This window comes from Gilbertella persicaria, assembly GCF_025201335.1.
Source record: "Gilbertella persicaria strain CBS 190.32 chromosome Unknown B0P05scaffold_67, whole genome shotgun sequence".
Lineage (NCBI taxonomy): Eukaryota > Fungi > Mucoromycota > Mucoromycetes > Mucorales > Choanephoraceae > Gilbertella > Gilbertella persicaria.
Genome location: NW_026252028.1, coordinates 93992 through 117449, shown reverse-complemented (window position 1 = coordinate 117449; position 23458 = coordinate 93992). Strand labels below are relative to the sequence as shown.

The window sequence follows — 23458 nt, the reverse complement described above, 5'->3', positions numbered from 1 at the left end:
AGTTTCATCATTGACACACAAACAGCAGCTCAGAACAAAGATGGCAAGGCCATTGAGATTAAGAATTTGACTCGACAACTGTATCTCAGTTACTGGGATAAGCACGCACCAGCCTCTTTTAAGGGAGCTGCACCAATTTGTTACTACTGTCGCCAAGCAGGACATGTTCGTCGCAATTGCCCTACTTTGCAGGCACAGGTGTGTTTTGAATGTGGTGATAAGGGTCACACACGACGATTTTGCAAGGCAGACTCAGGCTCGAAAGATGATTCTACCTTGTTGGCTGAATATGAAGCAGTCAAGGATAAGGCAGCCCGTCGCAAGGCACAACCAGCCCTTGGAGAGAAACCGCCTGTGCTGGTTTTCCGTCCTGATGGTTCGTCTTGCTCTCAATGGGCCTCAGATACAGTGGCAGTTCATATGAATCTAGATTCTCCCGTGGTTATTTCTCAGGATCATCATACAGACGAGGAGGAACACATTGAGGAGGAGATCGAGTCCCGAGGAATGGAGCTGGATTCAATGGAAGGAGAGCGCAACAGTACTGAGCCAGATGCGGCACACAAACCCAGTGCTGATGGCCATGAGGCCTAATGAATAGTAACCACATTAGAATAGGCTCTTTAAATGTTCGCAGCATTTTCAAAGAGTCATCACCAAAACTCTGTAAGGAGTTTCTATCACACCTCAAATCACGCTCCTTAAAAATCGATATTCTTTGTATTCAAGATGTTTTTGCCAGTAGAGGCTCCCCATTCACTGATTCACACATTCACAAGTTCACCAATTTCATTTTTCCTCGATTCTCTACCTATGTTACTCAATATTGCGCTATTGTTTGCCTTAATACGCAGCTTTCCATCAAAGACGCAACTACTTATATGGATGGACGATGTATTTTTGCGAATATATACAACCGGAACGACAACTTTGTTTGTTCTGTGGTTAACATATATGCGCCAGCAATGGAGGAAGCGCGGCCTCATTTCTATGACTCTTTATTCACAGAGGTCCCTTTCCTCCAACCTTCTTATGAAGAAGCTCACCCAACTTTTATCCTAGGGGATTTTAACACCAACTTCCGCGACCGCACCTTTGTCAGGAAGCCACTCGTTGCTCCATGGTTTGATGGCTTGTGGGCCAATTACTCAGACTGTTTCCCAGATGGTTTGCCTACGTTTACCAGTGCCGTTCACAAAAACATTCGCACCACAATCGACTATGTTTATGCAAATACTAGTCAAATGCCAAAAATCACTAATTCGCAGATTCACCACCTTCCGTATGCTTGGACGGATCATAGTCTTCTGACTGTTGATCTATTGGCGTCAAAAACATCCTTTGGTCCTGGATCTTGGCGTTTCAATCCAGCTCTACTACTCAACAAGCATTTTCTCAGTTTATTGGATTGTACGATGACCACTTTTTTCTCTCAGATAAATGTGGATATGCTTCAACTTGCAATTCCAGATACGAATAATCCTCTACCTGCTTATTCAACTCAAGTGAATTTTGATCCAGAGCTGGCCACTCTGCGACAGAGAACATGGGAGGACTTCAAATTCATGATACGCAACTTAGCACAATCATATTCAAGCAATTCAAAAGTCAAATCCAAGCACCTTCTGATACAACTTCAAAATAGAAGAACACAAATCTTATCAGCTATGATGATGGATACTAGTGAGAACTCTACACCATCCTCGTTGAATGAACTATCTGAAATTGACAAGCAAATTGAATTGTTTACTGAGACGGAAGCCGCGCAATATTGCATGCGAACAGCCACTCGCTGGCATACACAAGGGGAACGAAGCAACAAGTATTTTTTTCAGGTCTTAAAAACTCGCCAAACAAAGCAAACAATCACATGTCTACAAAAATCCGATAGCAGTGCAATGGTTCACGATATTGAGGATATACTTCAAGAAGCCCATCACTTCTACTCCTCGCTGTATACACCGGATCCAATAGACTACGATGCAGCTACTCAATTGATTCACTCTATCCCTAGGGACAGTACTCTCTCTACCTTTGATCAAGAGTCACTCATGGAGCCGCCAACTATGGACGAAGTAGTGGCTATTATCAAACATAGTCCTTTATCTAAAAGCCCAGGACTAGATGGTCTGCCATTTGAGTTGTACAAATACCTTTGCCCTCGTTTCAAGGAGTTTTCATATCTTCTGTTGGCTATCATACAGGATGCCTTTCATGGATCTTTTTCGTCCTCCTGGCAGCATACAAGATTGATACTGCTATTCAAAAAAGGAGATCCTACTTTACTGAAGAATTGGCGACCTTTATCACTGATAAATGTAGATGCAAAGATTTTCACCAAGCTAATGGCCAATCGTCTCAATGAGCTGCTGCCCAAACTGATAAATTCATATCAAACTGGTTTTCTTCTTGGCCGACTAATATCAGATAATGGATGGATTAACCATATGCTCATGACAACTCTTCGTGAAAACAAGTCTTTGGATCCTGAGGTTGCAGTTCTGTTGGATGCTGAGAAAGCCTATGATCGAATACACCCAGAATATCTGCGACTGGTCCTTCAACGATTTGGTTTTCCATCCGTCTTCATTGATAGCCTGACTCGATTGTTTTTTGAGACGAAAATCAAAATCTCTATAAATGGTTGGCTTGGCTCTCCTATTGTGCAAGCACGTGGGTTGCGTCAAGGTGACCCTCTCTCGCCTTTGCTGTTCAATTTAGCCTATGAGCCTTTATTGCGATATATTCTAGCTGACTCGAGCATCAAAGGCCTATCAACACCGGTCTTAGGCACAGCCGCTCGATATCAACCTAAGCCTCTGAATATGTCTGATCGTCTAGTATCGTCGCCTCCTATCAAATTACTTGCCTATGCTGATGATTTGGAAGTTTTTCTGTCCTCGCCTGCTGAATGGCCTCACCTTTTACGCATTCTTGATTTGTACTCCAAAGCCTCCAATGCGAAGACGAATGTGGCTAAAACTGTCATGGTCTCTCTAAGTGGACTTCCTTTTGCAGAATGGATATCGATTTGTAATTCGTTTGGCATCTCTTGGCATGATCAAACATCCGATACTGCCGCTACTTTGTTAGGCTATCCTCTCTACTCCAGTCCTGCTCAATATGACGTCTTTCTTGAGGACTTGCGCTTGAAAATTTTTCAACACACAGACAATCTAAGGAAAATGCATCTATCAGTACGTGGTATGGCTGTGGCTGTCAATGTGCTAATCCTCAGCCGTCTATGGCATATTATGCGAGTCATTCAATTACCCTCTCCTTGGATAGCATCCATCAAACGACTGGTGCGAGATTTAGCTATGCCTTTTTGGCCTAAACCCAGTTGGGCAGCGATATGCAAACCAAAAAAACAAGGTGGTCTCGGTTTAGTTGATCTGGAGGATCAGGCGTTGACACTTCAGATGATCTACATGAAAAGAATTTCTCAAGAGCCTGTTAGAAGTGACTTTCTTACCCCTTGGCTGCTTCGTTTTGTTCAAATCAATACCGGTCATGCCTCAATTTTGCCTATACTGGTAGCTCCTACCTTGTTCCATGCAGCCTTCAAGCGTTGTAAACCCCATGATGCAGCTACTGAAACTCCTGGAGCGTTTGCCACCTTTGAAGCTATCTAGCTCTTGGCCTGCTCATTGGTTTTTGGACTTACCTTTGTCGATAGTAATACAGGCCAAAATAGGCTCTGCACTACCAGTACCCACGGTCAAAAGGCCCTTCTTGATGTCAGATTTAGTCTGCTACAATGCTACCACCGGTATACTTGAGGCTCATCGATCCTTCATTAATTACAGACGTACATCTTTGATACGGATCTTTGATGCCCTTTTCTTGCCCTCTCCGTCTGACACTATCAGCTGCGTCTTGCCTACAGCAGTTCAAGCTAAATGTGCCTTTTTTCCTCCTAGCCCTATGGTGCCCTCTTCGTCACAATACCCAGATATGACCACTTATCTTCCATCGCTTGACCATTGGACGCTGCCTTCCGGCCGTCGACAACCCAAGATAGTCCTTGAATCTACTTCGGGTTCTGTTAGAAGATATTGGAGCGATCAACGCGACCCGGTTGAAATTGGTATCTCTTACCGTACACCACCCGCCCGACGCCTACCACCTTCACGATGGAAGCTCTTTTGGTCATTGGAAATGAACATGAAGGCTTTCACTCCCTGGTGGCGACTTCTGCATGATAGCATTGCCAATGGAGGCAAGATCTATTCTTGGAAAACAACTACATTTACTTCGCCTGCTTGTAGTATTTGTGGTATGATAGAGGAAAGTAGCTATCATTTTTTTGTTGATTGCCCGGTTAAATGGTCATACTGGCAACAAGTATTGACTTCTGTCCAACTGGATCGTCAATTTGAAAATCCTAGTGATCTATGGCTAGCACTTACTTCGCTGGCAGACGAAACCAACAAACTGCTGCCCTCAAAGACCTTAGAGATATTAGGAAATGGTTTGACTGTGCTCTGGAGGTACCACTACAAATGCATCTTTGACAAGGAGTTATGGCACCCATCAGCGCCATTCAATCTGTTTTTGACCGAACATCAGTTCTTCAATATGTAAATCAATTTTGATAAATAAAGTAATCACTTAATACAAAAAAAAAAAAACATTGTTCATCGTGTCGTAAGCTGCCTTTTCGATCTCAAGACTGCCAATTATTGTAGCATGCCTTTCTCTTCTATGCCATGCGTAACAAATGGCGCAGAAAAAAAGAGCTCATTTGATATTTGATATATACTAAAATGAATCTCTTTTCAACCAATTACAGTGTGCAACAAACTTTGAATGCAGATCTGAAGACAGTGCTCAAATTAAGTCGACTTTCTTAGCTTAGTAAACTCGCTTTCTTTTCATCAAAAGTATCTAGAGATGGACTTATCTGATTCCGGTTGTATCAGACCTACATTGGGGTCATTCTAAGAAATTCTTGATCGAGTTTGTTTTTTCATCTTCACGAACTTCCGTGGATCCCACATCGGTCAAAAAATGAAATTCACCCAAAAGCCAAACCAATGGTAACATTTGATTTCTGGGTTGTTTTGATGATCTGGTTGTCGAGCAATGATCCATCAAAGATTGACATGGTTAAGCTGTGTTTTGAGCGTTTTTGCTCTAAATATCATATAGAATGTGCTATCAGCAGACTTTCAAAAGATACATTGTGCTACCTAAAGTGCCAAAGAACATAGTCAAATAGAAAAGTAGGAATATGAGCATAGGACATATAAAGGGGCTTTGCGGAGATTGAAAACATAGGCAACCTCAACTCTTCTTCAACTTTGATCACAAAATTTTGAGAAAACAAGCAAAAATTTCTATGAGGTTTTTCACTCATATCTCATCATTTTCATGACACAATTAGCAAATAAACACATTTGCCAAAAACTAGAGCCTCTGACACTCATTTGGAGTACTTGAGTTTGATGATAACTCTATTTTCCATCTTGTAGCATTAGAAAGAACCTCAAAGAGGTGTAAAGCAGAACATTTTCGCGAGTAATCCCTTTTGGATCATAGGCCAAAATGACCAAATTTCACAAGTCGCTTTTCTTTGTCCAAATCAACCCCAAAGGTACCATGGATGCTATCAAACGCTGTTTTAAGGTATTTAGCGAATCTGACAATGCACAAACATGCCTTATATTTCCTTTGTACGGCTATGAAATATTACGTTTTAGCCTAAATCAATACATTAAAAGAACTCGTACACTTTTCGATAGTGAAAGTTTAATCTCTTCTATTTGATCTGATCAAATCAATGACATATTGTCTTGAAAACTAATGCATTGTCTTATGGAACTATACCAGTTGAACTGCTTCTTGTTTTTTACTACGTGTCTTTTAGATTATTTCTTCGACTGAAATTACTGAATAGATATGCCCTTCGAAGCTCTGAAGGTTCTCTGAGGATTTTCTTTTCTTATTTAAAATCTTTATCTCTCTTTAGCACCTGTTCTTTTGTTTTGATATACGTCCTTTGCTTTATAAGATTAAAAAAGAATGCCTCCAATAATAGAGATGTTTATGTCTTGTTTGTTTTTGCCACTGAAGATCACGCTTGCTGACAATAGTCTTTTATACCGAATATGGCGTTTCTCGTGAAGACATGCAAACCGTATGACGAAAAGGGCTTTAAAGAGCTACTACGTATTCATGTCATTAAAAATAGGCATTGATTCGATTAATAAGCCAAAGGCCTATACTTTTTTTTCATTGCTATGACTTCTTTCTTCTCTGACTCTTCTGACAGTATTAGTAATCAAATCAGTAAGTACAACATGCTCGGTATATGGTTTCGAAAGTATACTTAAAATGCTTTTAGAAACTCAGTCTTAAAAGAACAAAACGAGAAGAAGTTAAACCCCCCCCCCTCAAGAGAAAAGAATGGCTGAAAATGTACAAAAATAGTCTTATTGTTCGTAACAATTACACATGCTGGGAGTAACTTCAGGGTGAGTCTTTTATCCTTTACGTATCAGATGATGAGGCTGTACAAGTTGCAAAAGTCTTGTGTCGGTATGAATCATTGGTTGCCAACTAATAATAGATTGAAAGCTTCCTTACTTTTGACTAACCTATTCTTTTTTCCTTTTCTTAGATTTGATGGGTCTTTTTTTTTTTTGTCTTTAATGTGCTGGAATTGATCTCATATCACGCAATGCCTATTGACAAGTCAATTTTTGTCATTTCGCATGCACACTGCTTGAACTACAGTTTAGCAACGACTGTTCTATATTTAGCGAAAGAAGTGTCTTGTAACAGATAAATTTAAACATTTCTGTCTGCAAGAAGATGAAAGGATGGGGGAACGCAGATAAAGAGCGAAAGTCAAACTCAAAATTATTTTTAGGTCCACTAAATATAAGCTCAGTTGGCTGTGAGCTTGTTACACCCCTCGACCAGGCTTAAGTAATTGGTCATACATTATCCAAATGTCATTTTCAGGAAAAAAGAAAACCACAGCCCCCCTCGGTATGTCGTAATTTTTGATCTCTGTACTCACATCTAACGGGATTCGTAATCGAATAGCCTTTTTGCTTTTTCTAGATTGTGCATCCAGTGTTTAGGTTCTACAACAATTGTTAAGTTTAAATATAGATAAAAGCAGATCATATTTCTTTCGAGAAAACATATAAAAAGCAAAGACTTTTTATAAAAAAAAACCAAATCGCTGGTGCTCTTTTTTTCTTCTTTTTTTCTTTAAGAAAAATGTCTTTTTTAAACACTTTTAGTGTGGAACCAACTTTTGATTTAAACCATCATTACTACAGTAATGTTCACTTTTTCTATTCTTTGGTCTCTACAACACAGCATTCCACTATTGCTTCTCCTTCACCTCTTCTTTCACCTGCTAATTCTTCTATTCCCTGTAATCAATCATGTTGTGCACAATACCCTGTTGTGAATGAAATCGGTCCACAGAAACAAAATTACCACCCTGTTTTCCCATACGTCTGCGAAGATAATGTTCTACAAGACGACACCATGTCAGTTATCACTGCGTCCGACGTGCATTATAATAGCCCAGCTACTGTCTCACAGCCCTCTCCATCGTTGTTGTCTGTCATACCTTCACAGCACAATGATTTCAATGCACATTACACAACACATTCACCTCCTCTTTCAGAATTGAATACAAACCATTACGATACAAAACCTTTTGCTGGCCAAGAAGTAATGGGCTCACTATTTGCACCAGTGTACTCCCCAAAACCAACAGACAGGGATGATTCTGATGTAACCAAAAAGAGACATGTTTGCCCAGTCTGTAACCACAGGTAAGAAAAACAAAAAATAATCGAAAAATCAAGTTATTCATGATATTTTAGATCAAAACGTAGACACAACCTAATTGAACATATGCTTACACATGATCCCAATCGACCCAAATCATTCAAGTGCAGTATGTGTGCACGTCCTTTTGCCAGAAAATACGACATGAAACGACATGAAAAGATTCACCGACGCTAGAAGCTTGTACATACACATGCTTGTTATCTATATACCTATTATTCACCTATGTATTTTTTTTCTCTTTTTTTTTTTTTCTTTTTCAAGTAGTTTATGTATATAATTTCCCCTACCCCCTTTTTTTTTTACTTTCTTGGCGACACGCATTGTATATTTTACCCACTTCACCTTTTATGTCCTTCTTTTTTTCTTATGTGTTCTTATGATTCAGAAATAAATATGTATATGTGTAACAAAAGATTGTTTATTTGATATCGTCTGTCTTGAAAAGATCATCATCATTATCATCATCCCAGCCCCAACCTTCTCCTTCTTCTTCTTCAGTGGGTTGCATTGCCAAAGAGACAGACTTGACATGTGTCCCTGAATTTAAGGGTTGAGTGACTGTTTGTGAAGGGGAAGAAGGGTCTAAGGTGTGATCATGTTGCTCAAAAAGGTCTTCGTCCGCATCTCCCCATCCACCACTGGTATCATCCAGTTCCATTTCCAAATTAGGCTCCAAGAGGTTATTGTCTGTACTAGGTTGAGCTCGATCAGGCAATATATGATCTTTAAACAAATCTTCTTTATCATCTTCCCAACCATTATCTTCTGTCTCTTCAGGTGTGTAGTCTAGTCCAGAAGAGCTTGTTTCCACAAACACACCCGCGTTAATTTCTTGAATGTTAGACTCTCTTAATTCAGTGTCTGCAAACAATGCGCATAATAACCCCACTAATTCTGGTTTTGAGAACATGTGCAAGTTACCACGACGATATCGTTCCATGATTTCTCGCATGTTCATTTCCAATATATCTTTTACCAACCAAAACTTTTGCCAGCTAGGCACCAATTCGGCCACAAAGGTCTCCGTGGCATCTTTGCCAGGCAAGTCAAATGCATTCAGTAATTGTGCCATGCTGTTCAATATACGTGCCAACACATGTGACTCTTCAGCACCAATATCAATCAAGTGTTCAATGTCCTGAATCAACCGAGTCAAGACACTTTCGACAATACGTGCCAACATGTCCAAAAACAAGGTTTGGTCAACAACGTGGCGAGTTTCGGCAGCATATGCATTGACTAATTCAGTCACTTGTGTCACAGCTCGGTCACAGTCTTGTTGGAATTTTTGATCGGCCAAACCCGAAAAGCCGTCCAAATGGTCCAAGACTGTTTGAATCAACTGGACACGTTGCATCATGGCTAGTTCATGCCATGCATTCCCGAGTTCTTTTAAGCGCTCTGAAGCAGTCTTGAGGTAGTCAGGGAGTTTATCTAACCCGAATGTTTTCATGGTAGTCAGCTGTTGAGCTAGCCAGACACAGTCATTTCGAAACACAAGGGAATGAGCAGGAGAAGAAGCATATTGAGTTCGATGATAATTAGGCATAATAGCGCGATACATGTCCAGAAGGTCTCGTATTCCTTCAATTAATGAAGTTGCGGAGATAGGGTGCGACCTCAAAAGATCAGCTGCTTCTTCTATTGTGTCTGAGACAAGCACAACTAATATTTGAGGCGTCTGAGTGATTTGGTAGCCATGCGTTGTATCTGTCTCATATAGTCGACGCACCATGACTTTTCTGCCTTCCTGTAGTATCTTTTCTCGGCGCTTTTTAGCATAGTGTGCATCCATGTTGTCTACATAGGTCCCCAATGTCGCTTCTGCCTCAAATCCATACGTGTCGCGAGACTGTTTCTCAAACTGGGTTACTGCTTGTGCTACCTTGCTGAAATCAGATAGGGTTTCTTTGGAAGAAGGAATAGCAGGTGAAATGCTTTTGTCTATCATGACCCGAGCCAAGTCTGGCATGAATAGATGGCTAAATAGCTGCTGGAATTCTGGCTTGTTCCCTTTAAACATGTGTTCGTAGAGAAATGCAAGGATTGAGTCTATTTGCTGTAACATGCGAATTGGATCCACCATGGTTTGCTCCTCGGAAGACTGAATCACTTGTAAGACACCACCTTTGCCGAGTGTCTCGTCCACTTTGTTTATCTTGATCTTGCTTGTGTGTTCAAAATAAGGCAGAATGATATGCTTAAATAAGGAGCGTTGGATTCCCATGAATTGCTCAGCCAGCATGCCAAGTTGATCTAAGCTTTCAAACACATGACAGATCTGCACTACATGATTTGACGAGGGACAAAACGTGGTGAGCATACGCATAGACCCTGATTCGATATGAAGAGCTGTGCGAAGACTATCTTGAAGGCTAAAGACAATCGATTCCTTTTGTCTGGAAAGACGATCATGAACTAATCCGATCATTCGCGTATCAGCCTCTTTCCATGTATTCAGTATGGTGTTGAGTTTGTTGATATGCTGCACTGCTTCTACATACAAATATTGTTGAAGTTCATGATCAATAGCATCCACAATCTCCACAATCTCCTGTACTCTCTCCAGAGTATCTATTTTCGCTTGATTCTTTTGTGTCAAGAGTAATGTGTGTTGGTATCGATCGATAGCGGTATATGTTTCTTGTTGTGCACTAGAGACTTGCGTCTCTACATCTGCATAACGGCCAAGAAGACTAAACACATTTTCATGGAGTTCTTGGCTTGTGTTGTAGGCAGATACAAATTGGTCAAAGTTGGCATGCACTTTTTCAAACAGTTGATGTTGAAGCGCGTTGGAAGTACAAGTCAGTTTTTTCAAGACTGTTCGAAGTGATTCTGAGCTAATGTTGGATTGAAGGACGACATCTGCTACGTCTGTATTTTCCTCAAGTAAATGAGCAAGAAAGGCTTCATCTAACTGTCTTATGGGTGGCATAATAATAATAATAATAATAAAACAAGAAGAGCAGTGTGAGTAGCGGTGAATGAATTCGCGTCTATTTGAACAGAATGAAGAAGCATTGTCAAAGGGTTATGCTAAACCTTCTTACGTAATCTAAAGCCTAATCTCATTTCTCTTTTGTTCTTTGTATCTTACTTTATGATGATCATGCTTAGGTAGGACAGAGATACACTGCAAATCATAAAAAAAAGGGTTTATGGATTAAATGTCCTCTCTCTCTCTCGCTTTTTTTTTGTTATTTATACTATGGTTATTGTTCAAAGATCTATTATATGGTCTCCTCACCAAGGTCAAAATCAATTCTTAGCGGGAGGAACTGAACTCAAGTTGTATGAATGGGTGCCAGAGGTAGTCTAAGCCCTCTCACTTAGGGTATAACTAACGTGCCCTATATAGACACATGACGCACCAGGAAGAGCACGCTATATATCGACGATCCCAGACATTACACTCATGATGGTAAATTCAATCCGTATAGACTTTGATGATTTCTAATTGATGTAGTGTGCTGATTGGTCTCCTGATTCCAACTGTCCAGATTTAGTCGCTGTGGGTTTAACAACAGGAAGAACACTGCTTGTTCGTATGCATGAGCACTCTTTGACAGACTATCCCAATGCAGACGGATTAGAAACATCAACACAAGGAAGAGCTACCATCTACAGCAATACGCACTTAATCCGCAAACAAACACAACAATCTACACAGATACAACAACAGAAGCAATATCCTTCTTTAGGTGTCAAATTATCGCGTTCAAGCAACGTAGTCTCATTCTCAAAAACACATCCTCATTTATTAGCAGCAGGTCTTGATAAAGTACGCAATGATCCATGTTTGCTTGTATGGGATGTGTCTCGATCATTAGACAGTTATTGCAATACACCGACTGGATCACAGACACCGACTAAAAGCTTCCAACAAGATCCTTGGCGCATAGATACAAAAGACCGTCGATACAATCAAGATATGTCTAGGTAAAAAAAAAACTTTCGTTTGCTATGGTACTGACCAGAACACAGTACGAGAGAACAAGGACCAGTGAGACAATATGGGTCTTCAGAGGCCATTGCTTCCTGTGCATGGTCTGAACATGCTAATGCGCCACTGTTGATTGCAGGCATGGGCAATAAATACTTGCGTGTGTATGATATTCGAGCAGATCCTGGATCCAATCCACTTCAATTCACCACGAAAGCAGTGCATGGTATTGTGGTAGATCCATTCAGTCCATACCGCGTTGCTTCTTATTCAGAAGAAGGCATCATTAAACTATGGGATCTTCGCAAGAACAACGATGCCATCTTGACACTGAATGCAGAAAGCAAGACAAATCTGTCTAAAATTGTGTTTTCTCCTTCTCAACCTGGGTTTTTAGCCTCATTAGCCAAAGATGCATCCACCATTGATTTATGGGATATTCAAGAGACTTGTTCTTTGCAATCCGCTGTCCATTCGTCTGTGCAACATTATCAAAAACCAGCTTTTTATCCTGCTGTCAATACATCAAACAATGTGTTACTCTCAAGTCAGTTTGAGGACAATGAGTTGAGTATTCCTGTGCTTTGGAAGACACGCAAGACAAGATCCAGTGCAAAAAAATTTGCTTCTTTTGCTTTTATTCCTCAAGCAAGTGCGAAACAAGACAATACAATGCTTGCTATTCATACAGACGGTAAATTTGAATCTGTCAAAATACAAGAAGCATGTCAGATAACATGGCAGCCAACGGGTGGTATGGTCATGACAAGCAAAAAAGGACTTTTGTCCTATCCTCCAGCAGAGAACAGTCCAGTGGAACACACGATCCATAGCTTGTCCCTACAGCCCAGTGCAATTACAGCCAGTGTCGATCGACCATTGGCTGCAGAACTTGCCAAAGATATTTCTGTTGTCATGAAGAGACGATTAGAAGAAGGCTATTCAATGGACTGCAACAAGAACATTGAAATCACTCGTCATCATCCAAAGCTACGAGAGTTATGGTCTTGGATGAAGATTGCAGATCAAATGTCCACCAAGCTCTCCAAGATTGGGAATATAGACTATAGTTTTCATGGCGTGTATGGTATCTGGATGGGATCTTCTAGTCGTCATCGATCTTCACCTTCAAGTACACCTCGTACCAGTCAGTCTCCTAAACCACCTCGACAGACACCTACGCTCAAGTTAAAAGACACAGAAACGAGTCCCTTAGAGACAGCCAACGATTTACCTATGGTAGAAACAGCCAAATCAGCTCAGAGAACCATTGCATTAGCTTCTTGTGGGTTTGGATTTGATACAAAAGGATTTGAAAGAGAATTGATACAGTGAGTTAAAGAAAAAGATATTCGTAGATGATTTAGTTAAGGGTTTATCTAGACTTGAATCTCGAGGAGAATATGATAAGGCTGCTGGTTTAGCTTTATTCCATGGTGCTCCTGAAAGAGCGATTCAAGCATTAAGTAATGCTCGAGGAAAAGATAATAAAGAAGGTAAAGCATCCATACAGAGCAATAAGATGGTTGACATGCTATGTAGAACAACAGTGCAAATTAATGTCTGCTATCTTGGCTAGTTATCAAGCCAATGGTACTGAAGCCAACAGTACATGGAAAGATATCTGTGAATCACTCAGCAATGATATGGTGGATAGACCTTATTTACGTGCTATTTTTGCCTATATTGCATCCAATAATTGGTATAGAGTCTTGGATGAACCTTGCTTACCACTTCGAGAAAGAATGGCTATTGCTTTACGTGTATTAGATGATGAACAGGTAAAGAGTACATGCTGGAGCAACTATTGATCAAGTGCTAGATGACTCTCTATCTAAATAGAACACTAGAGAAACTAGTGCAAGAAGGAGATGTAGAAGGAGTTGTCCTGACTGGACTAACAGTGAAAGGCGTTGATCTTTTAGAAAGAGCATTAGATAGATATGGCGATGTACAGACAGCCAGTTTAGTCATGAGTTACACGGTTCCAAAGCGATTTAAAGATAATCGAGTAGAAGACTGGGTAGAAAGGTGAGACCAGAAACTCTCAATCACTTGCTGTCTAACGGATAGCCTTTAGTTATCGCTCCTTAATAGATCGATGGCAAATGTGGCATGCAAGAGCCAAGTTTGATATTCAGCGTGGTAAACGCATGAATTCAAGTGAAATTGCACCACCTCAAGTCTATGTCCGCTGTAATTTCTGTGCTCAATCGTTGGGTCATAGTCTAGTGATACAAAATGCTCGTAACAGAGAAGGGAAGCGAATGAATGTCCAAACAAGCAATCCTGGTAGTCGGGCATCCGCTAAACAAAAGGTAATGTTTTTATTCCACTTATCCATTGGCTTATTCTCTATAGAGTTCGGTATGTTCAAGTTGTCGAAAACCACTGCCTCGATGTGCTCTCTGTCTGTTGCATATGGGCACACCTATTGATCAATTAAGACAGACCATGATAGCCAATGATACCCATAAAGTCGATCCTGCTGGATTTGATCTCTGGTTTACTTGGTGTCAAACATGCCGCCATGGTGGCCATGCTATCCATATGTTTGACTGGTTTCAGAAACATTCAACTTGTCCTGTCAGTAATTGTACTTGTCAATGCCAAATTTAAACCAATTAAAAAGATGTGTGCCAAGACAACATTTTGGTTGCATAAATAGAGATTCGTAGTCAATTTTTTTTTTTTTACTTTTTTTTTTTTTTTATTTCCTGATGACTATTTTACCTATTACACCTGCTCCTGAACAAATTGATGCAGCAGCTTTAGCTTTTCTATGTCTTGTGGATAAAGTCTCGGTTTCTAGTCTTTATGAAGGTCAATTATCACATTTAGGTGAAGGAAACGTGGTTGCTTCTATCACTTCTGACCCAGAAGCAGAACAACAACTGTTATTACTCCAATTTAAAGATGTGAAAGACAATGAAAAGGCAAGCATCGTACTGGTTTCTCGATCCAAAGCTTGGTTAGAAGGTGAACGTACCTTGGTTTTTCCTAAAGCACAAGGAGGCTTATGGAAACTAGACTGCAGGTAAAAAAAAAAAAAAAGAAACAAACCTATCATGTTTATCTTATGTGTTTAGTGCTTCAAATCCATCTGCATTTACTGAACTTCAAGATGTCCTTACTTATTTTATTAAATATGAAAACCGTCATCAAATGAAGAACACATTGGCCATGGTCAATCCTGTTTCGTGTGAAGTTACACAAGTCGTTGCAAGTCATGTTGAGTTAGATCGGTCTGAATCAGAAAGTATCTTGGATGAAGAAGACTTTATCACATCTGAAGAAAATAAGCAAGGACAGAAGCTACCAGTGTATGTCGATAGCAAGCTACCTAAGGTATTTATATTTATATATATATATCTTTTTGTGTGTGTGTCATGTCATACTCACGATAGCACTAGGATGACATTGATCCTCATAAAGTAAGAAAAGTAAAATTACTTTATCACTCTGGTAATGCTATGGTAACTGGTTCTGACTGGATTGCGCATGCACTTGTTCTCGCTGGTCAAGCACTAGCAAGAGGAATCACAAGGTAATTTGATAGGACAGGAATTGTACTGATTGATTAGTGGTGGTCAAATGCTTCAAGATAAAATTGAGCCTAACCCTACACCTATTCGTCTCAGTCAGGGAGAAAAGAAAGCATTGGAAGTATTCTACAAAACAACACATACAGCAACTCAGGTAGCAGCAGGACTAGTAGACATGGCTGTCAATTCAGCTCTATCAGGACTCAATGCAATGGTATACAAAGACCAACAATTACAAGAACAACAACCTGTTCAAAATGCATCTCGACATTTTGGCATCTCTGCATTACAAGCAGCTGTCAAAGTAGTAGGAGGTGCTGCTTCGGCTGCCTCTATGGTTCTTGTGTCTTCACGTGATAGCATTGTTCAGATGATTCACAAAAAATATGGAACAGATGCTGGGTTTGTGGCTGAAAAGACGATTGGTAGTGGATTGAATATTGCAGAAACACTTGTTTACTTTGATGCTAGAGGTATTTCAAGAAGAGTTATTCTTGATGGTGCAAGTAGAATATCGTCCTCTGCTAGTTTAAAACAGCCTGAGAAAGAAGTTGTTTTTGAAAACGAATGGTTAGAAGAAGATCACGCTAATACTAAGTCTACGCTAAAGCAACCCAATCCTATTTAAAAAAAAAAAAAGAAGAAGGAAATTGCTTGAAGTCAATCCTACAATCATTTCGCTTTGCACTTCTTGATAATAAAAGTGTGTTTATCATGCTAAAATAAGCATAAATTGCATAAAAATTGTCTTACAGTTTCAAACAGGTATTGTGTTACGCCAATCACATAAACCGTCACTTTTTTGGACTGTCGTTTAGTTGAGACTATTTTTACTGTAGGGGTGCTTTATTAAAGCATTTTTCTTTTTCTTATTACACATTATCAACATGAGCGATTATTCTTCCAACTACGGTCTTGGTGACCTCGTAAGTATTTGCTATAGATGATGTTGTCTGTTTAAATAACACGTTTTGCAGAGCAACAAGAAGCAAGAAGTCATGGATCAAGTTCGTTCTGAACTTGCTTTAGCCAATGCTCAAGAACTCATTAATGTAAGATAAAACCCTCTGATGTATGTATTAGGCTGATATGATGGGCATTAGAAAATCAATGAAAAGTGTTACTTCAAGTGTGTCCCTAAGCCCGGTGCTCGTCTTGAATCTGGTGAACAAGCTTGTCTTTCCAAGTGTATGGATCGTTATATGGAAGCCTGGAACGTTGTTTCCCGTGCTTATGTTGCTAGACTTCAACGTGAATCTCAAGGTGCCAACCTTTAAGATAGAAAAAAAAATCTATATATACATATATACAATAATCCAATTTCTCTCTCTCTTTTTTTTTCTGTGTATATTATTATTAAATCCACAAATTGTATAGCTCAATTGTCATGCTATAAAAGCTTCTTTTTTTTTATCAATATTATTATACAAAACCTGTTGGGATTGAGAAAGTATATTTGTTTCCAAAAGATCTATCTCAAAAGCCTAATAGTATATCTCAGCTAAGATGTCAAGAGTAGTACATATGACAATAAACTGCTCATACTATCTCTTGAGCTTTTAAAATATTATTGTAGGTGCTGGAAATTCATGGAATATCAAGAGTGCTATAAAAACTTTAACATCTATTGCACAGATAAAATGCCCTTTTGTTAGCCGTTTGTGGTTATAGCGTACACTTTGTCTAGCAGCAGTGAATAACAATGCTTTTGGAATTCACATTGTTTGTAAATCTTCAGGGAGATTAGATATTGTTGAGCAGAAGAATATAAATGCCATAACTTCAAAAAGATTTTTTCGTGTTAGCATGACCCAACATGATTTTAGCTCTAATAAAACTTTCTATCCTGGTTATTTTTTAAGGCTCAACGCAACTCATACATATACATATAGTTACTAGTGATGATGATATTTAGACAAGCTTTATTTATTTATTATATTCTATACTAGGGACAGGGAAAGAGGTGTTTGAATACATCAAGGCCTACATAGTTACAGACACAATAACATATTCAGACAAAGAAAGTGACAGATGTGACTTTTAAATACGTGTAAAAAAAAAAAAAAAAAAATGCCCAAAAAATATTTAGACCAATTCTGAAAGAGGCCTTGTAATATCTTTAAACATAAAGTTTGCTCAAAAAAATATTATGACTGTCAAAGAATCACTGCCAAATAAAGATTCGAGCAAAAGAAGAGCGCATAAGCAGTACAAGACCAGTCTGGAAATTGGAACTATAAAGAAAAGTAAGTAAAGAAGTTCAAATATATATTTAAACGCGTCGAATAAATGACTTGATGCAATAAACTCTTCAGAGATTGTTCACCTTGGATAACCCACATCTCATAAGATTGTGAACATCGGAATATGCTTCGATTCGGGTCCAAAAAAAGTTTTCCATCATTTGATTGCAACAAGCCATCATATTCAAAACGTATATATAACTTACCATGTACGCTTAAACTTAAAGAAAAAAAAGACAAAGGAAAAATGGGGACGTTTTTATAGACATGCGGCCATTGTGACTGTTGCAAAAAAATTTTCTCTTTCTCTTTTTCTTTATTTTTTAGGATTCCGACCAAAAAGGACTGCTAATGGACGATCATGCAACAAAAATCCATTTGTACATTCAAGTGCTAAAGAAGCTACAGCTTCATTTGGAAAAGTAACAAATGCCTGATCACGCAATTTACCCTTATTCATCAATCGAACATCCACTTCTTGAGAGAATTGAGAGTAAAGATCGATAAGGTCTTGTTGTGTCGTGTGTTTACTTAGATTTTTGAGGTATAGCTTTGCGCTAGGTGCTCCTGCTTGATAGTTCTTGAACGCCGATAGTTCTTGTAATTGATCTAGTGGCCTACATTGCTCTTGAAGGGCCTTTTGCTGTTCATTAGGTACAAGTTTTGTGGGAGCATGGATATGGATCTTGGCGGTGTGTGGCGCATCACTCTTGGTTGATGTTCCTTGAACATGGCTTGTTATCGCCAGTTTTTGCTTTTCAGCTGCTATTCGATTCAGTCTTGCTATTTTGATCTTTTCTTCTTGTTCCTTTATGTTGCTTTCTTGTTCTTGTTCGTCTTCTAGCTCTGATTCATCACTTGCTAATAATGCATCATATTTTCTCTTTGAAATCAGAGAAGGTTTGGCTGATTTCACTAAGGGTCCAAAAGGTGGTGGCATGTTCAGTTTGTTCATCAGATGAAGGACTTGGGTATAAAGACGTGGTACTGTACCAATGGCATATGATATGTTAGTGATGATTTCAGGTGTAGGGTCTGGATAGTAATAACGTAAATGAGGGTTGGGTGGATAGAGTAATTGATGTGCAGTGGATACCGGATCCGCTGCTATTTCATGTTCTTCTACAGGACTATACAATACAGATTAATTTTCTCTTTCTCTCTCTATTTCTTTTCTTTTGTATATTCTTTACATGGCTTGTTGTCGTTCAATACGATTTGGATCTGGTCTTGCATACTCCACTGTCACTGGCTTGTAGTAAAGACCAAAGTTTATTTTCTGTATTGATTGATATGCATTTTGCGCTGTGTCTCGATCAGGAAAATCAAGGAAAGCAAATCCAATCTTAAGAGTTATTTTCATTTTGTTTGTGTACATAATATTTACCATAGCAGGACCTTCCATAAATCTCACATCAAAAGGTTTATATGGTTTAAAATAATTCTTTTGTAGTTCACTTGAACGTGTAATAAAGTCAGGCAAATGTTTAACTATCAAAGTAGTTGTCGTATTCTAAAATAGTCACCACTTTAGTCTTCTTTTATATCTCATACTATAGACTACTTTACACTTGTGAAAGCTTCCATAATGAAAAAAAAAAAAAAAGAAAGAAAAAAGAAAGTAAATTGACGGATGTATTCTGATTGGATAGCATTTCCTTCCCCTCTTTTCTCTTTTCTTTTCTTTTTATATATATATTTTGACAATGATCTTTCATAGACTATTCAACAGGAATACTGTTTTCCCGGTCAATAATTCGCGTTTTATTTCTACTATAAGCAAACCTAACTATGCTTTTGCTTTTGATATTGATGGCGTATTGATCAAGGTAAGGTAGGGACCGAGATGTCACTTATTCACTTGTGTCAGGGCAAACGTCGTATTCCTGAAGCCACACGGTATAGAAAGAGACACAAAACAGACTTTATAACTCATGTTTATCTAGTGCCTTGAAGCTTTTAAATGGCGATAATGCTTCCAATAGGTAGGGTTCGAACATATGTAAACAAAAGGCTTATTCATCATTGAATAGACGTATTCCTTTTGTATTATTGACCAATGGAGGTGGTGTCTCTGAAGAAGAAAAAGCGAGACAAATCAGCGAGCTTGTTGGTATCAAGGTAATCTAGCCATCAATACAACTCAGTCTCACTTTAGAAAAAATTCAAGATTGACCCTAAACAAGTCATTTTGTCACACTCGCCTATGCAAAATTTAGCTTCCAAGTACAATGATAAGCGAGTGTTGATCGTAGGCGGAAAGGGCCGTCATTGCTACAATGTAGCCAAAAAGTAAGAGAGTAGTATCGCATGACTACATGTTGATTTACAGTGATATAGTTATGGTTTTAAAAATGCAGTAACACCTCATGATGTGATGCATTGGAATAGTTCTTCTTGGCCTCATTCAACACCTACTTCTGATTTATCTATCTTGACAGATGTAAGTAAGTATAAGCAGCTTATTATTTATCTCTTGATTAGACTCCTGTTGAATTCACCAAGTCACCCATTCATGCTGTGATGGTATTCCATGATACGTTTGATTGTAAGTGTGTCTGATGAATTCCAAGATATTCATTAAAAAAAAGGGGGTAGAGATCTCCAGATCATGTTAGATGCACTCTGTTCAAAGGACGGTATTCTGGGTACTCGAAAAGAGGATTATACGACACAAGATGTTCCTTTATATTGGTCTAATGTAAGTCATAATACCTTTTTTTCTCTCTCTCTTTTTTTCTCTGTCTTACTCATACAATGCAATAGAATGATCTTGTAAGTTAGACATATCAATCACAGCCACTTATCCTCCAACTAGATTTGGAGTACTGACTTCCCTGCTCCTCGCTTGGGCCAAGGTGCTTTCAAGACCGCATTAGATAGTTTATACAAGCAACTCACGGGTCATGATTTAAAATCCACTTCTTTTGGAAAACCGCATGCTGCTACTTATCAATTTGCTGAGCAAGTGATTCATTCTTTATCAGAACAGCAACCTCAGCGTGTGTATGCAGTCGGTGATAATCCAGCTGCAGATATTCAAGGTGCCAATAATTATGGTTGGACAAGTGTTCTTGTTCGTACAGGCGTCTTTGTTGGAAGAGAAAATTCTCATGAATTTCCTGCCAAGATGGTCTGTGAGAATGTAGAAGAGGCTGTTGAGAAGATTATTGCTCAAGAAGAATTGTTATAGTGTGTGTGTGTGTGTGTATTTAATAAACATATAAGAGTAAGGATAATAATACTACAGAGTGATATATAATAGATAGATAGATAGATAGAGTGTGTTAAAACTATGACAATAGGTGAGAATAACACAATAAAAATGAAACTTACTTTAACAGAGTAATCATGTTCATCAACAAAACCCCAATTTTGGTCATCAAATGTCCTTTTTAAAGGAAGAGCATAACACTTGGTCATTTTATGGCGACTCACATCTTCTTGGATAGTCTGTTCAGCACGCTTACAAATATCGCGGATATTCTTTTCTGCTGCATCCATACGCAGTTGCAAAGCAGCAGGTCTTTCAACAAAGGGAGAAAAGTCAACACCAAATCCTCTCATCTTTTTGTTTTTCTGTGGTGATGTAATAGAGAAGGATTCGTTCATTTCAGTCAAGGTATGATTGGATAATTGTCTGGCAATTCCCAGGTATTTCTTCTCGGACCAAACGAAATCACAAGCAATAAGTGCACCGTAAATGAATGTATGCACGGCATTTTCAGCCGCAACAGAAGCCATGACGCGAATACGTTTAATAACAGGTTCATCTTTCTTTTCTTGTTCTTGTTCATCATCATCATCATCATCTAATTCACTTGCTTTTCGCTTATTTATCATGATCATATCCTTGTCTGCTTTTGTAGTAATGTTTTGTTGTTCTTCTTCTTCTTCATCTTCTGATGAACTACTATTGTTGTAAGGATTGTATTTAAATTCTTCATTTAATTGTTGAACTTGATAAGGATCATAGCAACTCTTCTTTATTTGATCTTGTTCAAATCTTTGAAAGGCTGCTTTTACAACGGCCAGGCTGTTATAGAGAGAGGCAAGATATCGACGACGAGGTCTTTTCTCTAACCGACTGTTGTATCGATTGTTACTACTACTGTTGGAAAACGAAGAAGTAAATCGTTCAAACATGTTGGTAACAAGCCTTTTTTTTTTCTTTCTTTCTGTCTCTCTTTTTGTTTATATAGAAAGGGAGAGAATAGAATGAGAAAAAATAATAATAATAATAAAAAAGAGGGAGAAATTCAATTATCATCAGACTTTAAATACTGAATTTTAATCATCACACTTTTATTTTCTTTTTTCTTTTCTTTTTCTTATGCCAAATCCACCTATTGCGTCTATTGAATTCACATCAAAAAAAGGAGACCATAATTATGGCTTATTAAGATTTAGTCAGAATCCTATCAATTTAAGCAGTGCCACCATTATTTTATGCACTTATTCTATTCCACTTGATATATCTATACCTGAATTCTTGGAATTTGTAGCACCCGTGGATTCTTTGTTAGTCATTATCGCGTTATTTGGTAATTCGGGTATAATTGAATGACTTGACTGACCAGAGACAGGGATGGTACTATACCTGATACTTATATGGTCTTACTCGAATTTCGAGACCCTTATTCTGCAAATACTTATTATAAACAGTATCATGGTAGACTGTTTAGTTCAATGGAAGTAAGTCACTTGAAACCACACGTCCATCTTAATCGTTTAGTCTGAAAAATGTCAAATCATGTATATAGAATCGTCTGAACCAGCGTCTACATCGAATCTGGATGAAGAGACATTGCCTATATGTTCTGTGTGTTTAGAACCCATGGACGACCAACTTACTGGACTCTTGACTATTTTATGCCAACACACATTTCATTCACACTGTCTATCAAAATGGGGTGATAGTAGCTGTCCTATCTGTCGTTACTCGCATCATCCTAAACCAACAGAACCCAGCAGTAGTCAAAAAAACACGCTGATCAGTCAATTACTTGAACTCCATGACCAGAGCGACAATCAATGCAGTGTATGTCAATCGACAAGCCATCTTTGGGTGTGTCTGATATGTGGGCATATTGGCTGTGGAAGGTACCATGGCGCCCATGCGTATGAACATTACCAGCAAACAGATCACCTTTATGCGCTTGAGATTGATACACAGCGTGTGTGGGATTATGCAGGCGATAACTATGTCCATCGATTGATACAGAATGCTGTGGATGGCAAATTGGTTGAATTGCCTACACAAGAACAAGCGGCTCAATCTGTAAGTAGAATGATATCTGATCACATCACTGATGGCTACTCGCAGGAGAAATTGGAAGTCATGTCGATTGAGTACAGTTATTTGTTGACATCTCAATTAGATTCGCAACGCATCTATTATGAGAATCAAATGGACCAAATTTCTTCTCAATTGTCTGAGCTCACTTGTCAAACAAGAACCTTATTAGCAGAATCGGATAAGACACAGGCGGAAAACAAACGGCTTGAAGAAGAGAACAACCAGAAAGAAAGAAAAGTCCTTGAGATCAAGCAAGAAAAGAAACTATCTGAAGAGAAGCTAGAGACATGGAAAGAAAAATTTGAATCGACAAAAAAAATTTGGCTGGCAGAGAAAGAAGTAAGAAAGAAAAAGAGTCATGACATAATAATACTCAATTTAAAACTAGTCCACAAACTCACTGTTGGAAAACAACAATTTGTTGATGAAAGACATGGAAGAAAAGGAAAAGGCAATCAAGGATTTAAATGATCAAGTGCGTGACTTGATGTTCTTTTTAGAGGCAAGAGAAAAAGTACAAGGCAATCCTGAACTTGAAGGTGCGAGCGTAGGCACACGTCAAAAAAGAAACAAGAAGAGAGGCAAAAGATCTTGAAGCTTT

At 38.7% G+C, this 23458-nt stretch overlaps 9 protein-coding genes across 9 annotated transcripts; 6 read left to right on the top strand and 3 right to left on the bottom strand.

Moving 5' to 3' along the window:
• Positions 1 to 7203: 7203 nt before the first annotated feature.
• Positions 7204 to 8081, top strand: B0P05DRAFT_563149 (uncharacterized protein). The gene is made up of 2 exons (XM_051580686.1): positions 7204 to 7805; positions 7857 to 8081. The coding sequence occupies exons 1-2, from the start codon at positions 7237 to 7239 to the stop codon at positions 7996 to 7998; spliced, it is 711 nt and encodes a 236-aa protein (XP_051429892.1). The 5' UTR covers positions 7204 to 7236; the 3' UTR covers positions 7999 to 8081.
• Positions 8082 to 8225: 144 nt separating this feature from the next.
• On the bottom strand, positions 8226 to 10787 carry B0P05DRAFT_563147 (Centromere/kinetochore Zw10-domain-containing protein). The gene has a single exon (XM_051580685.1). The coding sequence runs from the start codon at positions 10760 to 10762 to the stop codon at positions 8243 to 8245; it is 2520 nt and encodes an 839-aa protein (XP_051429891.1). The 5' UTR covers positions 10763 to 10787; the 3' UTR covers positions 8226 to 8242.
• On the top strand, positions 10703 to 14448 carry B0P05DRAFT_563144 (uncharacterized protein). Its single transcript, XM_051580684.1, has 8 exons — positions 10703 to 11137; positions 11186 to 11248; positions 11294 to 11766; positions 11812 to 13101; positions 13154 to 13266; positions 13313 to 13551; positions 13593 to 13801; positions 13851 to 14448. The coding sequence occupies exons 1-8, from the start codon at positions 11036 to 11038 to the stop codon at positions 14206 to 14208; spliced, it is 2847 nt and encodes a 948-aa protein (XP_051429890.1). The 5' UTR covers positions 10703 to 11035; the 3' UTR covers positions 14209 to 14448.
• Positions 14449 to 14466: 18 nt separating this feature from the next.
• On the top strand, positions 14467 to 15892 carry B0P05DRAFT_318576 (senescence-associated protein-domain-containing protein). The gene is made up of 5 exons (XM_051573522.1): positions 14467 to 14807; positions 14895 to 15118; positions 15184 to 15317; positions 15355 to 15740; positions 15787 to 15892. The coding sequence occupies exons 2-5, from the start codon at positions 14936 to 14938 to the stop codon at positions 15846 to 15848; spliced, it is 765 nt and encodes a 254-aa protein (XP_051429889.1). The 5' UTR covers positions 14467 to 14807; positions 14895 to 14935; the 3' UTR covers positions 15849 to 15892.
• A 303-nt stretch (positions 15893 to 16195) lies between these two features.
• B0P05DRAFT_563140 (Tim10/DDP family zinc finger-domain-containing protein) lies at positions 16196 to 16732 on the top strand. Its single transcript, XM_051580683.1, has 3 exons — positions 16196 to 16241; positions 16293 to 16367; positions 16419 to 16732. The coding sequence occupies exons 1-3, from the start codon at positions 16203 to 16205 to the stop codon at positions 16590 to 16592; spliced, it is 288 nt and encodes a 95-aa protein (XP_051429888.1). The 5' UTR covers positions 16196 to 16202; the 3' UTR covers positions 16593 to 16732.
• Positions 16733 to 17838: 1106 nt separating this feature from the next.
• Positions 17839 to 19163, bottom strand: B0P05DRAFT_563131 (uncharacterized protein). The gene is made up of 4 exons (XM_051580682.1): positions 19128 to 19163; positions 18946 to 19071; positions 18752 to 18903; positions 17839 to 18688 (listed from the first exon to the last, which is right to left on the bottom strand). The coding sequence occupies exons 1-4, from the start codon at positions 19143 to 19145 to the stop codon at positions 17875 to 17877; spliced, it is 1110 nt and encodes a 369-aa protein (XP_051429887.1). The 5' UTR covers positions 19146 to 19163; the 3' UTR covers positions 17839 to 17874.
• Positions 19164 to 19224: 61 nt separating this feature from the next.
• On the top strand, positions 19225 to 20794 carry B0P05DRAFT_563127 (HAD hydrolase). The gene is made up of 10 exons (XM_051580681.1): positions 19225 to 19387; positions 19429 to 19457; positions 19505 to 19543; positions 19592 to 19679; positions 19729 to 19850; positions 19899 to 20001; positions 20043 to 20106; positions 20150 to 20259; positions 20325 to 20333; positions 20377 to 20794. The coding sequence occupies exons 1-10, from the start codon at positions 19265 to 19267 to the stop codon at positions 20749 to 20751; spliced, it is 1062 nt and encodes a 353-aa protein (XP_051429886.1). The 5' UTR covers positions 19225 to 19264; the 3' UTR covers positions 20752 to 20794.
• Positions 20795 to 21806, bottom strand: B0P05DRAFT_563117 (uncharacterized protein). Its single transcript, XM_051580680.1, has 2 exons — positions 20895 to 21806; positions 20795 to 20851 (listed from the first exon to the last, which is right to left on the bottom strand). Exons 1-2 carry the CDS (start codon positions 21702 to 21704, stop codon positions 20846 to 20848), a joined length of 816 nt encoding a protein of 271 aa, XP_051429885.1. The 5' UTR covers positions 21705 to 21806; the 3' UTR covers positions 20795 to 20845.
• Positions 21807 to 22065: 259 nt separating this feature from the next.
• Positions 22066 to 23458, top strand: B0P05DRAFT_318444 (uncharacterized protein). The gene is made up of 4 exons (XM_051573521.1): positions 22066 to 22253; positions 22294 to 22839; positions 22885 to 23196; positions 23246 to 23458. The coding sequence occupies exons 1-4, from the start codon at positions 22170 to 22172 to the stop codon at positions 23450 to 23452; spliced, it is 1149 nt and encodes a 382-aa protein (XP_051429884.1). The 5' UTR covers positions 22066 to 22169; the 3' UTR covers positions 23453 to 23458.

What these genes read in the sequence shown, in the direction of transcription:
- B0P05DRAFT_563149 (XM_051580686.1), top strand. Translation starts at nt 7,237, where the DNA reads ATGTCTTTTTTAAACACTTTTAGTGTGGAACCAACTTTTGATTTAAAC. An exon ending in TGCCCAGTCTGTAACCACAG is followed by an intron (nt 7,806 to 7,856) that starts GTAAGAAAAACA and finishes ATGATATTTTAG; the next exon opens with ATCAAAACGTAGACACAACC.
- B0P05DRAFT_563147 (XM_051580685.1), bottom strand. Translation starts at nt 10,762, where the DNA reads ATGCCACCCATAAGACAGTTAGATGAAGCCTTTCTTGCTCATTTACTT.
- B0P05DRAFT_563144 (XM_051580684.1), top strand. Translation starts at nt 11,036, where the DNA reads ATGGTTATTGTTCAAAGATCTATTATATGGTCTCCTCACCAAGGTCAA. An exon ending in TACAATCAAGATATGTCTAG is followed by an intron (nt 11,767 to 11,811) that starts GTAAAAAAAAAA and finishes ACCAGAACACAG; the next exon opens with TACGAGAGAACAAGGACCAG. An exon ending in GTGTATTAGATGATGAACAG is followed by an intron (nt 13,552 to 13,592) that starts GTAAAGAGTACA and finishes ATCAAGTGCTAG; the next exon opens with ATGACTCTCTATCTAAATAG.
- B0P05DRAFT_318576 (XM_051573522.1), top strand. Translation starts at nt 14,936, where the DNA reads ATGAAGAACACATTGGCCATGGTCAATCCTGTTTCGTGTGAAGTTACA. An exon ending in TCGATAGCAAGCTACCTAAG is followed by an intron (nt 15,119 to 15,183) that starts GTATTTATATTT and finishes CGATAGCACTAG; the next exon opens with GATGACATTGATCCTCATAA. An exon ending in TGTGGCTGAAAAGACGATTG is followed by an intron (nt 15,741 to 15,786) that starts GTAGTGGATTGA and finishes CTTTGATGCTAG; the next exon opens with AGGTATTTCAAGAAGAGTTA.
- B0P05DRAFT_563140 (XM_051580683.1), top strand. Translation starts at nt 16,203, where the DNA reads ATGAGCGATTATTCTTCCAACTACGGTCTTGGTGACCTC. An exon ending in ACTACGGTCTTGGTGACCTC is followed by an intron (nt 16,242 to 16,292) that starts GTAAGTATTTGC and finishes CACGTTTTGCAG; the next exon opens with AGCAACAAGAAGCAAGAAGT. An exon ending in ATGCTCAAGAACTCATTAAT is followed by an intron (nt 16,368 to 16,418) that starts GTAAGATAAAAC and finishes GATGGGCATTAG; the next exon opens with AAAATCAATGAAAAGTGTTA.
- B0P05DRAFT_563131 (XM_051580682.1), bottom strand. An exon ending in TTATGGAAGGTCCTGCTATG is followed by an intron (nt 18,904 to 18,945) that starts GTAAATATTATG and finishes ATAACTCTTAAG; the next exon opens with ATTGGATTTGCTTTCCTTGA. An exon ending in ATTGAACGACAACAAGCCAT is followed by an intron (nt 18,689 to 18,751) that starts GTAAAGAATATA and finishes TGTATTGTATAG; the next exon opens with TCCTGTAGAAGAACATGAAA.
- B0P05DRAFT_563127 (XM_051580681.1), top strand. Translation starts at nt 19,265, where the DNA reads ATGATCTTTCATAGACTATTCAACAGGAATACTGTTTTCCCGGTCAAT. An exon ending in TTGATGGCGTATTGATCAAG is followed by an intron (nt 19,388 to 19,428) that starts GTAAGGTAGGGA and finishes CACTTGTGTCAG; the next exon opens with GGCAAACGTCGTATTCCTGA. An exon ending in TGCTACAATGTAGCCAAAAA is followed by an intron (nt 19,851 to 19,898) that starts GTAAGAGAGTAG and finishes ACAGTGATATAG; the next exon opens with TTATGGTTTTAAAAATGCAG.
- B0P05DRAFT_563117 (XM_051580680.1), bottom strand. Translation starts at nt 21,704, where the DNA reads ATGTTTGAACGATTTACTTCTTCGTTTTCCAACAGTAGTAGTAACAAT.
- B0P05DRAFT_318444 (XM_051573521.1), top strand. Translation starts at nt 22,170, where the DNA reads ATGGTCTTACTCGAATTTCGAGACCCTTATTCTGCAAATACTTATTAT. An exon ending in GACTGTTTAGTTCAATGGAA is followed by an intron (nt 22,254 to 22,293) that starts GTAAGTCACTTG and finishes TTAATCGTTTAG; the next exon opens with TCTGAAAAATGTCAAATCAT. An exon ending in TTTGGCTGGCAGAGAAAGAA is followed by an intron (nt 23,197 to 23,245) that starts GTAAGAAAGAAA and finishes ATTTAAAACTAG; the next exon opens with TCCACAAACTCACTGTTGGA.